The following is a 15,586-nucleotide window of genomic DNA, read 5'->3' on the forward strand; positions in this document are numbered from 1 at the left end:
GGCACCCACGGGTGTCCCCGAGCCGGCTGCCCCCACCCGCCCCCCCGGGAACCGCCGCGTCCCAGCGCCATAGGGCCCAGCCGGGCGGGTTTATCTCTTTATTAAAATCCATGGGGCGGAGGCGGTGGGGAGGGGAGGGCCAGCCTCCGGGCACGGCCCGGGCCGCCCCGGGGCACCCGCCGTCATGTGAGGGCTGTTTGCACCGTCTCAGACCAGGCCCCGGGGGGGGGCGGAGGGGGGGAAGACTCTGCCCCGGGCCCAACAGCAGCCAAAGTTCACCTGGAAAAAAAAAAACCACACCAAACCACCACGAAGCACAGCTCCAGCGCGGGAGGGGGCAAGCACGCTGCGGCACGCGGCTCGCCGAAAGCGGGACACAGCCACAGTGCGTCGGGTGAGGCGGTCCTGCGCCCACCGTGGCCCTGGCCCCGCCAGCGTGGGACACAGGTTGCCGCCGTGCGTGGGGTCCGGCTGCCATGCCCACCCGGCCCCGTGGGGCTGCAGAGCCACCCAGCAGCCCTGGAGCGGTCCTTTTCCCCCCAGGCCCAGTCTGTGGCCTCCTATGGATGCGGATCTGGCACCGGGGGGGGCTCTCACTGGCTCCGGGCACGCCGTGGCGCAGGCGAGAGGTGCGTGGTGTAGCAGTGCGTGCAGACACGCACGGGTTTCGGCTGGCCGTAGTGTGGCAGCGCCGCGGCATGTGGCGAGCATCGGGCACAGAAGATCTGCCGGGAAAGGGCCGAAGTGGAGCTGAGTGGAGTCGGGCCCCCGGGGGACCCCGCGCACCCCAGCCCGGCCCACTCCTACCTTCCCGCAGCTGCGGCAATGGTGCCGGCGGCGCAGTAGTGTGAAGGGCGAGCGGCAGGTAGAGCACTGGCTGCATGTGCTGTCCGGCACCCACTCAGGCAGCCGGCAGGCACCTGCTGGGCAAAGCACATCGGTAAAAGCCCCCCACCCTGTCCCCCATCACTACGGCGGCCCTGGGAACATCCCCGGCCCCCTGCCTGGACCCATGCTCCTGGGTGTCCTATGGCTGCTCCGCTGAGCCAGCCCCAGGCAGGACACGGCAACTGTCCCTGCATGCCTGAGGCTGCCCAAGGCAGCCGGACTCCCCCCACCAGGCAGGATCAGGCCAGGATCAGCCCCAGCCTCACACCCTGCCCCAGAGCCATGGCACCCCGGGCAGCCCCTTACCTGTCCTCTGGAGCCCGGCAGCCTCCGTGGGGCTAGAGCACAGGGGGCAGTCGGCCACACGAGGAGCATCCTCTGTACATGGGTCACCATCCTCTTCTTCTGCGGGGACAAGGGCTGTGGTGGTCCAGCCAAACCAGGGCTGGGCTCAGCCCCGTGGGGCTGGGCACTGTGGCCACATCATCCCCATGCCCGGGGCTGCGGCCTCGTCTCACCAGGGACAGGCGACAGGCAGGGCAGAGAGGAGCCGTCCCTCATGTCCCCAGGGGTTACTTACGGCTGGTACTTGGCTCCTCCGAGGACTCTGCCTGTGAGGCGACAATCTTGAAGACCGTTTTCAAGATGCTCCGCAGGTCACTGGCAAAGTTGGTCTGGAGCTGATCGGCCACCCCTGCACCGGGAGGGTGGGGGGTCAGGGTGCTGGGGGTGGGGTCAGGGTGCTGGGGGGGGTGGCGAGGGGGTCACTCACCCGAGATGCAGACGAAAAGGGTGTGCAGCATGTCCTTGGTGCTGCTGTAGCGGGAGCGCAGCTCTAAGCAGCGGGCACCTGGGGTGGCATCAAGCCCCATCCCTGGGCTGCTCTTGGGAGGCTGGGGGCTGCACAGGGGGGAGGTGACAGTTACCCCAGAGGTGGCACGAAAAGTCCCCATCCCAGTGGGTGGGGGTCTGCCATCTTGGCCCCGCTCCCTCCCTGCCACACACCCCCATTGCGAATCAGTGCCCGGGTTGTCCACCGCACCGGGGGGTCCCGGCTGCGTCGTGCAGGTGGGGGGTGGTGGGGTGGCATGGGAGACCTCCAGCAGACCCCAGGGAGCAGGGGGGTCTGCTCTGGGCATGGCTGCCCCCCAGGCTGGGGGGGTGGCTGGAACGCAGGAATCCTCCAGTTCGGCTGTGCACAGGCTCCTCTCCAGCAGGCAGAGCTCCTCTGCCGACAGCACCCGCAGCAGGTCCCTGTGGCAAGGGGATGATGTCAGCCCCACGTCATGGCCCCAGTGTTGCCCCACGGCCCCACCCACGGGCACCCACCGCCCCCCCTGCCACATACCTGATCTTCTTCAGGAGGTTGTAGAAAGGGCTGAAGACCTGGGACATCTGCTCAGGGCTCCGCTCCAGGCTGAGGGGACCCTCGGGGTAGATGAGGAGGCCACTGCGAGGGGACAGAGCCCAACTCACATCTGGGGGTTGCCCAGGACCCCTCTCCAGGGGGAGAAGGGGCTGCTACAGGGCAAGGAGCACCCAGCCAGCCATGTTCACCCCCTTCTCCAGGGGGCTGCACCCACCTGATAATGGCCAGGCGAGGGATGGTGAACATCAGCAGCGGTTCATAGCCATCGATCATCTCCTGGGTCAAGTAGCCCAGGCGCAGGGCTCTGAGGGGGGGGACACCCTTACAGTGGGGCCAAGCCCCGGGACGCTGCCCCATCCCTGAGGCTGGGGTCCCTGCCACCCCCTGCCTGGCGCATGGTGCCCCTCACCTCTCCACCGTCTCACAGAAGAGCACAATGATCTCTTGCTGCCTGTAGATCTCCTCAGGAGACTTCACTGCCACCAGCGAGGACACATAGCTGGAGAGATGGGGGGACTGTGAAGCTCCTCCAGCCCTGGCACAGCACACCTCCCCCCAGCACCCTAACCCTGGCCCCCACCTCAGCTCGAACTCCGCGAAGAGCCGGTCGAACTGGATGAGCACAGCCCGGACGGGCTCCGGGTAGGAGCCGGGCTGGCTCAGGCTCTGCTCCCGCAGCACTGTCCGCACCAGCTCCAGGCTGCACAGTAGATTCCTGGCCTGGGGCCGCAGCTGTGCCCCGTCCGCCTCCTCCACCTCCAGGAAGGTCCCAGCCAGGAGACACTACCAGGACCAGGCAGCCGTCAGGAGCCAGCGCCTGAGGCAGCGCAGCCCCTACCCCCAGGGCCAGCCCGTGGCGGGGTGTGCCATCCTGGCTGGTGCCCATTGCCCCCCAGTTTGGGGGAGCTGGACCTCATCGCCCACCCCAGGACGGCATCCCCAGGCTCACCTCGGCGGCAAACAACATGTGGTTCCCCAGGTTGTCCACCAAGAGCTCCTCGGGGAACTTGACCAGGTAGTCACGGCTGTGCCGCTGTGTGGGAATGCACTCCTCCATGATCCGCTCCAGGACGGCCAGCAGGTGAGCCTGGGGAAGGCAGGGATGTCACCTGCGGCCACCCAGGTGTCCAGGGTCACAGCGGGGCCCAGGCTGCCCTCATACCTGGCTGAGGTGGAGCTGGTTGAGGAGCACCAGGTACTGCTGTGGGTCCAGCTCAGCATCCAGCCCGTTGATCTCGGCCACCACCCGCGTCACCCTCTCGTCGGCAAAGAAGAACTGGGAGAGCAGGCGGGAGTCGGAGCGCTGTGGGCAGAGCAGAGGGGTGATGGTGGGAGCACCCCACAGCTCCGGGTGCTGGGCCAGGGGGAACCCAAATCTCCCGTGCCCACAGCCAGGCGGGGCGGGGGTTGCTGGGGTTTGGTCCCCTGCAGCCGGTCCCTGTGGGGCAGCCCCGGGTCCACGAACACCCACTCAAGCAGGTATGTGGGACCCCCATGGCAGCTCCAGCTCAGCCGAGCTGTGCCGGGGGCAGGCCAGCCGAGCCCTCCCGGGGAGCGCCGCCGTCCCCACCCACCCGTGCCTCAGTTTCCCCAGGGGCAGAGCAGGATGAACAAGCTCGGCCGCATCCCGGCAGCGTGGGCACGGATCCGTGTGCAGCTGTAAACACCGGCTCAGGTGAAAGGTCCGTGGGGAGCCCCGGCGGGGAGCGGGCAGCCCGGAGAGACGCTCCTCGCCCCATCTCCTCCCCCCCCCCCAGACCCCCGCGGGACCGTGGAGATGGAGGGGACCGGGAGGGAGGGGGGCGGGGAGGGGAGGAATCTCCTCACCCCGGGAACGGGCGGCGCCGGGACGGGCGCTGAGCTGCCCGGTCCTGCCCGCTGCTGCCCGCACCCCCGCCGCACCTCCAGCCCCGGGGCCGGGGCACCGCTTCCTCCTCCCGCTCCGCCCCGGCGGGCCCCCGCTCGCCCCCCTGCGCCCGGTGCCGGCGGAACCCCCGGGCAGCCCCGACGGGGCGGGGAGGGCGGTCCCGGCTCGACGCCCCCCGATCTCACCTTGGGCCGGCGCAGCCACCGGCGGAGGGCGGCGGGCAGCATGGCGCGTCCCGCTGCTCTGCCGCCGCCCGGCTCCCCGCGCCCGCCGCTCGCCGACGGGGCGGGCCGGCACCGGGCACCGCCCGGGGGCGGACCGGGGCGGTGTCCGCCTAGCCCCGGTGCCGACGGACCGGTCCCCGCCCCGCTCCGCCCCGCCCGGCTCGGCCCGGCCCGCGGCGGGACCCGGAGCTTTCCCGCTGCCGGGTGGCGGGAGGCGGCCGCCGCTCGACGGACCGGTTCCCTGTGGCGACACGGGCGAAGGCGGGTCCCCCGTGGGGTGGGTAGGGTGCCCCCGCCGGCTGCCCCCGCTCCCTCTCCCGGTGCCGCGCCCCCGTCTCGGTTGCTGGCTCCAATTCCCGGCTGCAACCCCCGGGCTGCCGGTTCTCCCCTCCCGGTGCCCGGGCCCTCCCAGTTCCCTGGCTCTTCCCTCCCGGTTCCCCTCTCCCCGCAGCCCCCGAGGCCCAACCTTCTGGGGACAGGGACACCCCCGAGATCCGGCCCCGCAGCCCCTCTTAGCCCCGAGCATCCCCGGGCTGGTGGGGGGGCACTGGGGGCAGGCACCCGCAGGCACCCGCCTGCTCTCTGCTGCGTGGGCTGTGCAGGGTGTGGGGTGCTGCGGTGGGAGGGGGGCAAAGCAGCCCCTCGGCGGGAGCAGAAGGGGCCGAGTGGCCAAGGAGGGGTCCCGGAGGGTGCTCGGGGCGCTGGACACAGAAAGGCACCCTGGCCATGCCGGAGGAGGTGGCTGCTCCTGTGCCATGCCAGGCCTGGCACTGCTGCCACAGGATGTGGGTGCCGATAATTCAGGTGGCTGAAAGCCTAATGGGGTGGATTCACAGGTAAAAAATCCGCCGAGGACAATTAAACAAACACAGTGGCAACACCGTGGCTTGAGGAAGTTCCTGAGTCACGGTGACCCCGCGGCACCCAGGCTGAGCCATGCTGGGTGCGGGTGCGGGGCTGGCCCCAGCGCTGGGGCTCTGCGTGTCCCCACGGGCTCCGGCTCTGGTTTTGGCCAGGCAGCGTGTCCTGCCTCCCGTGGCTGGGCGTCCCTGTGTGCGCAGTGAGCCTGGAGCCCTGCCTGTCCCACAGCTGCGGGCAGCACTGCCACAGCATTTTTGGGGGCACAGCAGGTTTTCCTTGGCGGCCAAGTGTTCCACGCATCCCTGTGTCACTGGCACCGCATTCCGCCCCACCGCAGGAGGGCAGCTCCGGTGACATGAGGTGTGGTACGGAGCGAGGCCCGGCCTCACACAGACCAATGCCACGATGGGGGGTTTTGGGGTGATGCGTGGCACCGAGGCTGGCAGGGAGGCGAGGGGCTGAGCCGGCTCCCAGCTCTCTTTGGGGGGGCACCCCAGGGCTGTGGGACCTGGTGCACTGGGACCACGCAGAGGGGCAGCAGACCCCCGTGGGCAGCCTGGGATCAGGCAGCAGCAGGAAAGCTGGGGCAGCGGGTACTGCACTGCCTGGCTGCACTGCGCTGCACGGGGGAAGCAAGGGAGCCCTGTGCTGGGACCAGGGCATGGGGTGCAGTGCGCAGGGCTTGCCCTGCCTGGACATGGTCACGCAGCTCCAAGGATGCCGTGGTGCTTAGCATGGTGCTGCACAGCCAAGAGGCACTCACCCAGGGTACCGGGAGAGCACTGTTACACAGGGACAGGGTGCAGAGGGGCTGGAAACCCACACATGCCCCATGGGGTCTTCCACCAGTGGGAAGGCTGGGGCAGTGGGCAGTGGGCTGCTCATCCACGCTGCAGTGGCTGTACCTGTGTGCCAGGGTTGGAGCGTGGGGGAGCTGCAACCCACGTGTTGGTCCAAGGCTGTGTGTCTGGGGTCATGGTGCTGAGCACGGCACTGCACAGCCAGGATGCATCCAGGGTACCAGGAGAGCATCGTTACACGGGGATGGGGTGCAGAGGGGCTGGAAACCCGCATGTGCACCCCGGGGTCATGCAGGAAGGCCATTGCAGCGGGCAGCATGCTGCACAGCTGCAATGGGTCGGGGGTACCAGTGTGCCAGGACTGAGGTGCGGGGGAGCTGCAAACGCACATGTGGGTGTGTGCGTGGGGCGGAGGACTCTGCAGTGCTGGGATGCACCCAGCGTACCCACAGAGCTCTGTTACACGGGGACGGGGAGCAGAGGGGCTGGAACCCACGCGTGCATTGTGGGGTACTGCAACCCCAGGAAGGCCGGGGCAGTGGGGAGTGTGGGTGTGGGTACCGGTGTGCCAAGGCTGGGGTGTGGGGGAGCGCTGTCTGGGGCTGGGACGCCCCGAAGGCACCGGCGCTCTTTAGGACCCGGGGGGGGGGGGGGCGCGGAGCTGCGGGTGGCGACGGCGCCGCCACCTCCCCCCCGCCAGGTGGCGCTCTGTGGCGCGTCGCTGCCCTCTCACAAAATGGCGGCCGCGGCTTCACCTCGCCGGGCCTTTCCCCCCTCCCTCCTTCCCCCCGGGCAGGGGCCGGACGGGCCGCGCCGCCATATTGGCTGTTGTCCTGGCTGCGGCGGGCGGCGGGCCGCGCTCGCCATGACTCGCAGGCGGAACAAGGCAACAGCGGCGGGTGGCTCCGGGCCTCGCCGTGAGAGGGTGGGGGGTTCCGACGCTGGTCCTCCTCCCCCTCCTCCGCCACCGCCGCCGCCACCGGAACCGCCCGCCCCGCCTGAGGTGGTAGTGGCGGCGGGCAGCAGCGGGGAGCCCGGCAGAGCCACCGCTCAGGTACCGGGATAGGCCCTGCGGCGGGGAAGGGGCTGTCTCTGAGGGCATTTCAGTCGGTGCGGGGATGGGGCAGGGCCCGGGGGGGGCCTCCGGCCCCCCCCGGGCCCTGCCCCATCCCCGCACCGACCCCGGCCTCGGAGCATCCCTGAGGCACCCCTCCTTGAGGCCCTGATGCCCCCCATCTCTCTCTTCCCGGTTTTGGAGGGTCCTCTGCACCTTCGGGGGTGGTGGTGGGGAAGCCCCGGTAGAACCACGCTACTGGGGTGCGCTTTGTGGGGGGGGGCCACGCTGAGGTGAGCGGGGAAGGTGGGAGGTGAAGCCCAAGCCCTTCTCTGAGGGGCTTGGCCGGCTTGGGATGCGGGAGCCACTTTTTACAGCATCCTGGGGCAGGCGTGGGGCAGGGATGGGTGTGCAGGTAGGGCCTGACCTTGGCTTTTGCTGGGCTGGGTGGTGGAGCCGGCTTGTGGCCTTGGGTTGTGGATGTGTTGAGCTGCAGCGGTACTTTGGGATGCCTCTGGCAGATGGCCGGGGCGTTGGGGGCTTCCACTGGTGTGTAGCATCCTGGGGATTCATCTCTCTCAGCAGTTAGGGAAAAACGATCTCTGTCTTTCCTGAGGAGGGTGGATCAGCCAGCAAGCCTGTACCCCGCCATTGCATGCTACTCCCCCTGGCATGACGAGCAGCATGAGAGCAAAGGGCTCTTCCAGCCCCAGGGTCTGTGCACCCCTTACTCCGTCCCTGTGTGTAGGGAGATCTTGCAGGTCTGCTCAGGAGACCCGTGTACGCTCTGGAGGGCAGAGCCCCGAGCTCAGGGACAGGCATGCTTGCCTGGGTGGCGTGGCGTGCTTCAGAGGGTGTTCTCGTAGCTCCTTCTTGCGGGAGGGTCCAGCCCTGCCACGGGGTGATGGCAGGTGGCTCGAGCATCTGCCGAACAGGCTGCGGGCTGGCTCCCGCGCCTCTCGCTGCCTGACATCCCTTGACGCGCCTGGCTGCTGCTGCCTGCTCTGGGTCGCGGGCAGGGAGCCCGGGGGTGGGTCCCAGGTCTGGATGCGCTGGGTGGGTTGGGGAGAGCCGTCCTCTTGCCTGCTGTGCACGGTGGTGGCTGCGTCTGCCTCTGCTGAGACATGGGGTGGCCTGGGAGTCCCCTTCTCCCTGTGGCTGGCTGGGCGGGTGGGCAGGGGAGCTGTCGTCCCCCCCCTGCTCTCCTTGGCCTCTGACCTTTGCTTCACCTTGAGCCTGGGAGACGCCATCTGTTTCGCAGCAGCAGTTCAATGTGCGGCTCATTGTTGCGGGGCCCCGCTGTGGCGGCAGACAATGGGGGCCCCCTTGCCCGCGCCACGCTGGGTTCGTCACGGCTGTCAGGCCTCTGGCGAGCCCGCGGGCTGTGGCCCAGCTCCTGCTGCAGCACCGGGCAGGAAGCCCCAACCTGGCTGCCCTGTAAGGGGAGAGCTTGAAGCAGCGCTGGGGGCTGCACCCCACCCCAGCGCATCTGCGCCGCCGGCTGCGCAGAACAAAGAGGCGGGCGGAAGGGCCTGGGGCTTTCTGGTAACGCAGTGGGGGGTCTGCGATGGGCAAGGAGGGAGGGCTGTGGCTGCCAGACCCCTCTTCGTATCCTTGTGTGGCAATTTCTATGGGTCTCGCTTTACTCTGCGAGTCCCCTTGGTCCCACTGTACCAGAGGTGATAATGGGAGTTGCTAGTGGCCTCCCAGCCTTGCTTGGTGGTGGGGCTGGCTCTTTAGCACAGTGTGATCTTCCCAAGGGTCTGGAATGCTCTCAGCTGGCACATGGCAGGCTGGCAGCAGGTGGGCAGCCTGAGGCTGCTCTCCTCCAGTGGGAGAAGGTGCAATCCCACATGTGGCCTACAAGAAATTCTCTGGTTTGGTGTCAGTGTCCCAAGGTCTCATTTGCTGCCTCATCTGCCCTGCACCTGCGCCGACCTGCCGCCCTGCTGTGTGGCAGATCACACCTGGGGTGACTCATGGTCTGTGTGTCCTTTTGCAGGTGCTGCCCACCGCCAACCAGTCAGTGCAGACGTGCTGCCTGCTCTGTCACCGGGAGCGCAAGGACTGGGGAGGGCCGTCCCACAATGGGCTGGTTTCCCCAGGCGAGAGGCTGCCACCGGACTTCGTGCCAACGCTTGTGCAGAACCTCTTGGGAGAAATGCCACTGTGGATCTGCCAGAGCTGCCGGAAGAGCGTGGAGGAGGAAGAGCGGCGGGCGGTGCAGGAGCAGGCCCTGGCGGTAAGTGGTTACAGAGCTGGGGTTGGAAAAGCCAGAGCTGTAGCTCCCAGGACTGTGGCATTGACCGCCCTGTGGCGCTGGCTGGGTGTGCAGGTCCCCTCCTCACTCAGAGATGAGCACCTCAGACATCCCAGCCATGCTGCTCCCTACAGCCATGCTGCTCTCCCCAGGGCTGCTGCTGGCTCCTCGGAGAGAGACTGTGGTAGGGCAGAGCGTGGTGCTGCAGAGGCTTGTTCAGCAACCTGTGTTGGGTTGGAGCTGCCTGCCTGGCAAGGCTGGCAGTGTTGCTGCTTCTCTGCCAGCCCTGCTCCACTGTGCATTGTGCCACGTCCCCACTGGCCCCAAGGCTGCTCCCTGCCGTTACACAGGTCTCCTCGGAGCGGCAGCATGTGCCAGGGCAAGTGCTTGCCCATGCGTGGAGCTCGGGGGAAGAGAATTTCCCTCCTGCTTGGCTTTATTTAACCCTGGCCTGGTCTGAGCGGGACCGGAGCAGGTGTGTGGCCCTTGGCACAGCCCGGCCATGCTGGCGGGGGCTCTGGGAGCCAGGCTGTGTTCTGGTGGATGGATGGGCTGGTTGCCACCCCCAAGACAGTGACAGGAGCGGTTCTCATGTGCTGAGCCACTGCCTCAGGGCAGTGGAGGGGGTCTCTGTGCCAATGCCCTGGGGCCAAAGGCCTCCCCTCCCAGCCTGCTGCTGCTTCACTCTGTTTTCCTTGCCAGGTCTCGTTATCGCACACATCCTGCAAGTCGCAGTCTTGTGGGGGTGGCTCCCACTCCTCTTCCTCCTCCTCCTCCTCCTCTTCTTCCTCGTGCCATGGGAACTCAGGGGACTGGGACCCCAGCTCTTTCTTGTCTGCTCACAAGCTCTCGGGCCTCTGGAACTCCCAGCACACCAACGGGGCCGCACAGGGCAGCCCTCTCGGGGCCCCCCCTGCTGCACTAGGTGAGTTGAAGCCAGCCGTGGGGTTGAGCAGGACTTTCTGCCCAGTCCTTGGCTTAAGTGGTTTCCTTTTGGGCACCCAGCTGGTGGGCAGGGATGGGCAGGCTGGGCCTCTGAATGCCAGTGCCAGCAGGATGGCTGGGTCCCTGCAAAGGCAGAGGGTGCTGGGAGCCGGCCCTAGCTCCACTTTCCTTCCAGGTGACAAGCACCCCAGCCTCGCTCTCTCTCCGGAGTGCGCCAGCCAGGTGCCTGCCATGGCGCCGGGGCTCAAGGCCTGTCCCTACAGCCACGCAGCCTCCCCCACCTCCAGCAGCGCCGCCCCGGGCTCACCTCTGCCTACCTCACTTGACTTCTGCAAGACGCTGCCGAAGCAGTTCAAAAGCATGTGCCGGAGGGCCACCCCGCCAGGTGCGTGCCCAGGGGCAGGGCTGGCCTTATCCTCCTGGCCCACTGCTCCACGTGGCCCTCGCTGCCCCAGTGCCTTTCCCCTTACTCTGCTCTCCCTGGGGCAGGGCTGAATCCTGCAGGGGAGATGAGATGCCGCCGAGGCCCCTTGCTTGCAGGGGTGGCTTCTAGCCCGAGCACCCTGCTGCCTGTGGGGGGAGACAGCGTTTGTCCCGTGGAGAAGCAGCCCGTGCAGAGGTGGTGGGTGGCTTCAAGCCTGGCCCTGGCCCATGTGGGACAGGTGGTGTCTGACTGTCTCTGCTCCTGCTCCTCTGCAGGTGAGGCCTTCCACTCCTCAGAGCATCATCAGCACTCGGACCTCACTGCCCCTCCCAACAGTCCCACGGGCCTCCCCTCCCAGCCGCCAGCGCTGATCCCCTCCAAGCAGACGCCTGCCCATTCGGGGCCCTTCGGCTCCCCGCCCCACATCCCGCTGGGCACCTCCCCACAGGCTGCACTCTTCCCTGCGCCCAGCACGCAGGTGGCAGCCCCGAAGTCAGCGTCCGAGTCCCCTTCCACTGGTGCGGTCTCACACAGCCCGGGGTCGTGTAAGAGCCCTCACCTGCCCCCTGCCAATGTGCCGCTGCTGAAGATGCCGCCTCCACTCTCGGGCTGCACTCATCCCTGCAATGGGCACTGCAGTACTTCGCTCATCCCTCCTCCCGCCTCCCACCAGCTGCCCAGCACGAACAGGTGAGTAGAGGAGCCCTGCCTGCTTCCAGCCTGTCCTCGCTGGGCAACGCACCCTTTCTCCCACCCCTGCCCGTGGATGTGCTTTTCCCTGCGGAGGGACCGGCTGCCCTGGCGTGGTGGTGCAGAGAGCCGCTGTGTTTGTGGGCCAGTTCCGCTGCTGCAGACCCCTGGTCTCTGAGGGTTGAGCTCTTTTTCTCCCCACGTGTCTTCTCCCTGCGGTTGTCCTTTAGTACTGTGGTGCAGAAGAGACTGTGCTTGCTCCTCCTCCAGCTAAAAGACCCAAAGGAACCACCCGGTCAACCTGCTGTTGGCCAACAGGACCTTTGTCAGTGAGACCCGTCGGGCAGCTGTGGCACTGAGCAAAGGTCCTCGAGAAGATGAAGCCTGTGGACTTGTTCTGCTCGCCTGCTCCCCTGGCCCTCTCTGGGCTGCCTGTGCCCTGGAAGAGAGCACGCTGAGTCGCGGGTGCTGGTTCCTCTCCGCTGATTAGCGCTCCCTGCGGAGGGCCAGCCAGGTCCCGAGCTGGAGCTCGAGGAATGGCGCTGTGGGCCGTGCCCTGGCCTCCCTGTCTCTGAGCTGGGTAGTCTGTGCCTGTGGGAGCCGGGCCTGCCTGCACGTGGGGATGTCTGGCAGCTGCATGCAGTTCCAGCGTTTCTCACCTGTGCTACCTGCTGCCCCCAGTGAGTACCGCTCCCTGTCCTGGAATCAGCTTGTGGCCTGGCAGAGGGACACGGCTTTCTGGAGCTCTGGTGCGCCAGCCTCCTGCTGCCAGAGGCCCTGGGGGGCGAGGAGCTACAGATGTCTTCTGCTGTGGGCTCCTCTGGCATCTCCCCCAGAGGAGGAGGATGCAGGGGAGGGGGTTTGTCTGCCCTGCAAATCCTTCTGCTCGGGTACAGGCTGCCCTGGGAGGGGTGTTCCTACACATGTAGTGTGGGGCAATTTTTGAGACCCCCTGGCTCCCGCTCACCTCTGGCCCTTCTCCCCTTCTCCTCAGGGACCCCTCTTGCAAAGGGCACAAATTCCCAAATGGTACCAGCTGCCACCCGCCGCAGCCATGCGAGGCAGACGAGGGGCTCGGGGAGGACGAGGACAGCAGCTCGGAGCGCAGTTCCTGCACCTCCTCCTCCACCAACCAGAAAGACGGGAAGTTCTGCGACTGCTGCTACTGTGAGTTCTTCGGCCACAACGCGGTGAGTGAGGGGCTGGTCTGCAGCCACCCCTGGTCCTTGCGCTCTGCTCTGCGGTGAGACGTTACATGGTCCGTGTGCTGAGAGTGCGGAGGTGGGCAGGTCTGGCCACGGCTGTTTCTCCACGGGTGTGTGCATCCCCCACTTTGTTTCCAACCTGCCTCATTAGCCTGCTGGTCCCTTTGCTCCCGACTCACAGCTGCCTGCCCAGCCCTGGGGCTTGGTGCAGCCAAGCCAAACCCTGTGGCTTTGCGGTGGAAGACTTCAGCAGGGGCTGTGCCGACTCGTCTTACTGAGATCTCGGGGAAGGGAGCGGTTGGGGAGGTCGGTGGGGGACTGGTGTGGGAGCCAGGGCTGCCTGCGTGTCACGCTGGCTTTGAACACCTGCCCGGCTGACAGTGCTTGCTTCCTGCAGCCCCCGGCCGCTCCCACGAGCCGCAACTACGCTGAGATCCGGGAGAAGCTGCGTTCGCGCCTCACCAAGAGGAAAGAGGAGCTGCCGCAGAAACTAGGGCACAACAGCAGCTCAGGAGAGCCTGCTGTGGACCACCGCAACGTGGACGAGCTGCTGGACTACATCAACAGTACAGAGCCCAAGCCCTTGAACAGTGCCAAGGCAGCCAAGCGGGCGCGACACAAGCAGAAGAAGAAGGTGAGGCTGGACAGAGGGAAGCGCTGCCTGGGGCAGTCTGCAGGAGGGTGGTCAGGACAAGACTGCCCCTTGAAGGGCTTTGCCTTCTCTCCCTCACGTCTATTTGGTTTCTTGAGCTCCATGTCCTTTGCTGCCCTCTCACCTGAGGTGACAGCAGTGCCCGTCTCCGTGCAGGGCTTCCTCTTCCTCTGTTCCTGCAAAGGGTGGCCCAGCCCTCCTGGGTGCTTTGGGCTGTGCTGTCCTGCCTGCTCCGTACCGTGTCTCTGACAAACGCCATGCATTTGTGGTGGGGAGAGGCAGTGCCGTGATGGCTCGTGCTGGTGCCTTGTGCCCAGAGCAGTGTCTGGTGTACAGCGTGGTAGCTGTTGCAGTGCCCGTGGAGGACGTGGGGTGGCCGTGCTGAGCGCCGGCCCTTGGGTTTGCTGCCTGACAAAGCTGGTGCAAGGCTAGCCACGTGTCCTGCGCCTGTGACTCTGTGGCCTAGGCCACCTGATCCTCATGGCACCTGTGTTGCAGGAGAAGGAGAAAGCCCAGCTGGAGGCAGAGGCCCAGAAGCGGGCAGAGCGCACCCCTGCAGCCAGCCAGGCCAGGGAGCCAGCTGAGGAGAAGCTGCTGGAGTGGCCGGAGCTGGAGCTGGAGCGGGTGAACAGCTTCCTCAGCAGCCGGCTGCAGGAGATCAAGAACACCATCAAGGACTCCATCCGGGCCAGCTTCAGCGTCTACGACCTCAACCTGGACGTCAATGACTTCCCCAAGAAGGCAGCTGTCCTGGAGCAGAAGAACCTGCTCTCCCACCTCAACGGCTCCTCCGACCTGCAGGACATAGACCTGGCCCTGGCCCCGCTCAGCCTGGGCCCTGCCAAGAACCACGCACTGCTGCGGAGTGAGCTGGGCCCCCGATGGGGCGAGGGGCCCGGGGAGCCGCCGCCAGCCCCGGCGGCCGAGAACGGTGTGGTGAAGCGCCTCAGCGCCGTGCCCAGCCTCTCCCGCATGATCTGGGTGCAGTCCAAGGCTGCGGACTCTGCCGCAGATGGCAGCGGGCTGAGCCCGGAGCCCAAGGAGGGACCGCAGGCCAAGGGGCCAGAGCCACCGGAGCCGGTGCCCACGGGGAGCCGGCAACGGAAGAACAAGCGGCAGAGCGGGCAGGCGAAGAAAGGGGAGGGCGCTGCCGCGGGACCCGGTGGCCAGGCCCGGCTGGAGAGCCCTGGTGCGAAGGGGCAGGTGCTGGGAACCAAGCACCCTTCTAAGGCCGGTGCCCCGGAGCCGCAGCAGGTGGCCGGCTGTGCCGAGCCGGGGGAGAGCGGGAAGGGGCAGCCCTGGGGCTGCGGCGGTGGCGGCAGGCTGGAGAAGGAGAGAATCGGCGAGTGGAAAGGCCGGAGGGGAGAGGGCAAAGCGGAGCTGCCGGAGCCGGCGCAGCCGCAGCAGCAGCCGCCTGCCCTGGCTGCAGGGGACCGGCAGCTGCCTGCCCCCCCTGCCCTGGGGGGCTCCCCCCAACCCAAGGGCAAGAGCAGGAAGAGCCGGAACAAGGTGGAGAAATCCAATACCTCGATCGGTGAGTGCCGGGAGCGCTGCTCTGTGCTGCCATCCTTGCGGTGACCCCTTCCCCCCCTTTGCCCTGCCAGTTGCCAGCCCCCTGCCCATCCAGCAGCGCTGACCCTCTCCCTGCCCCTCTGCTTTGCCAGATGACGTGTTCCTGCCCAAGGACCTGGACGGGGCAGAGATGGACGAGACTGACAGAGAAGTGGAGTATTTCAAGAGGTGAGGGGGGGGCAGCCCCGGGGGGGGCCAAGCCCAGCCCGGAGAGGGGGCAGGTGGGCAGAGGGGCTGGTGGCCGACCGGGGCTCTCCTCTCCCTGCCAGGTTCTGCCTGGACTCGGCCAAGCAGACACGGCAGAAGGTGGCGGTGAACTGGACCAACTTCACCCTGAAGAAAACCACTTCCAGCGCAGCCCAGTGAGGTGCGGGGGGGTGGGCCGCCCCCCACCCACCCGCCGCTCGCCTCTCCTCACTGTGCCCCCCCGCCCCGCCCCGCGGGCCCCCGCCTCGCCTCGGTGGGGTCCCCTCCTCTGCGGGGGTGGCCCCGGTGCTCTCCTGCCCCGCGGGGACCCCCGGGGCTCCCCCCCATCCTCCTCCTGCCCCCCTTCCCCCCCACCCCCCTCCCCGCTGCGGGGTGACCCCAGCCGTCCCGTCCCCCTCTCCGCGGGCGCCCGGCTCCCTGCGCCGCGGGGAAGGACCGTGCTGGACCCAATAAAGAACTTTTTAATTTTTTATTTTATTTAAACCCCGCTGTCTGCTGCTTTCTGCCGCGTCCGGGGGCGGGGCGGAGCGCGAGGGGGCGGGGCGGGGCGGAGCGCGAGGGGGCGGGG

At 67.5% G+C, this 15,586-nt stretch overlaps 2 protein-coding genes across 4 annotated transcripts; one reads left to right on the forward strand and one right to left on the reverse strand.

Moving 5' to 3' along the window:
- Positions 1–24: 24 nt before the first annotated feature.
- LOC142044242 (lateral signaling target protein 2 homolog) lies at positions 25–4,444 on the reverse strand. 2 transcript variants are annotated; one of them, XM_075056462.1, is made up of 13 exons: positions 4,310–4,444; positions 3,420–3,560; positions 3,207–3,344; positions 2,838–3,040; positions 2,667–2,756; positions 2,472–2,561; positions 2,237–2,338; positions 1,894–2,142; positions 1,661–1,788; positions 1,469–1,582; positions 1,195–1,293; positions 808–920; positions 25–725 (listed from the first exon to the last, which is right to left on the reverse strand). In XM_075056462.1, exons 1-13 carry the CDS (start codon positions 4,349–4,351, stop codon positions 594–596), a joined length of 1,641 nt encoding a protein of 546 aa, XP_074912563.1. In that variant the 5' UTR covers positions 4,352–4,444; the 3' UTR covers positions 25–593. The 2 variants fall into 2 exon arrangements, with proteins under 2 accessions (XP_074912563.1, XP_074912562.1); XM_075056461.1 differs by having other exon boundaries at positions 1,661–2,142.
- Positions 4,445–6,745: 2,301 nt separating this feature from the next.
- On the forward strand, positions 6,746–15,495 carry FAM193B (family with sequence similarity 193 member B). 2 transcript variants are annotated; one of them, XM_075057064.1, is made up of 10 exons: positions 6,746–7,063; positions 9,066–9,305; positions 10,026–10,248; positions 10,444–10,653; positions 10,968–11,382; positions 12,377–12,572; positions 12,985–13,221; positions 13,738–14,773; positions 14,904–14,979; positions 15,081–15,495. In XM_075057064.1, exons 1-10 carry the CDS (start codon positions 6,746–6,748, stop codon positions 15,175–15,177), a joined length of 3,048 nt encoding a protein of 1,015 aa, XP_074913165.1. In that variant the 3' UTR covers positions 15,178–15,495. The 2 variants fall into 2 exon arrangements, with proteins under 2 accessions (XP_074913165.1, XP_074913166.1); XM_075057065.1 differs by lacking the exon at positions 10,444–10,653 and having other exon boundaries at positions 6,818–7,063.
- The last annotated feature ends 91 nt before the right edge of the window (positions 15,496–15,586 follow it).

This window comes from Buteo buteo, chromosome 24 (genome assembly GCF_964188355.1).
Source record: "Buteo buteo chromosome 24, bButBut1.hap1.1, whole genome shotgun sequence".
Taxonomy (NCBI): Eukaryota; Metazoa; Chordata; class Aves; order Accipitriformes; family Accipitridae; genus Buteo; species Buteo buteo.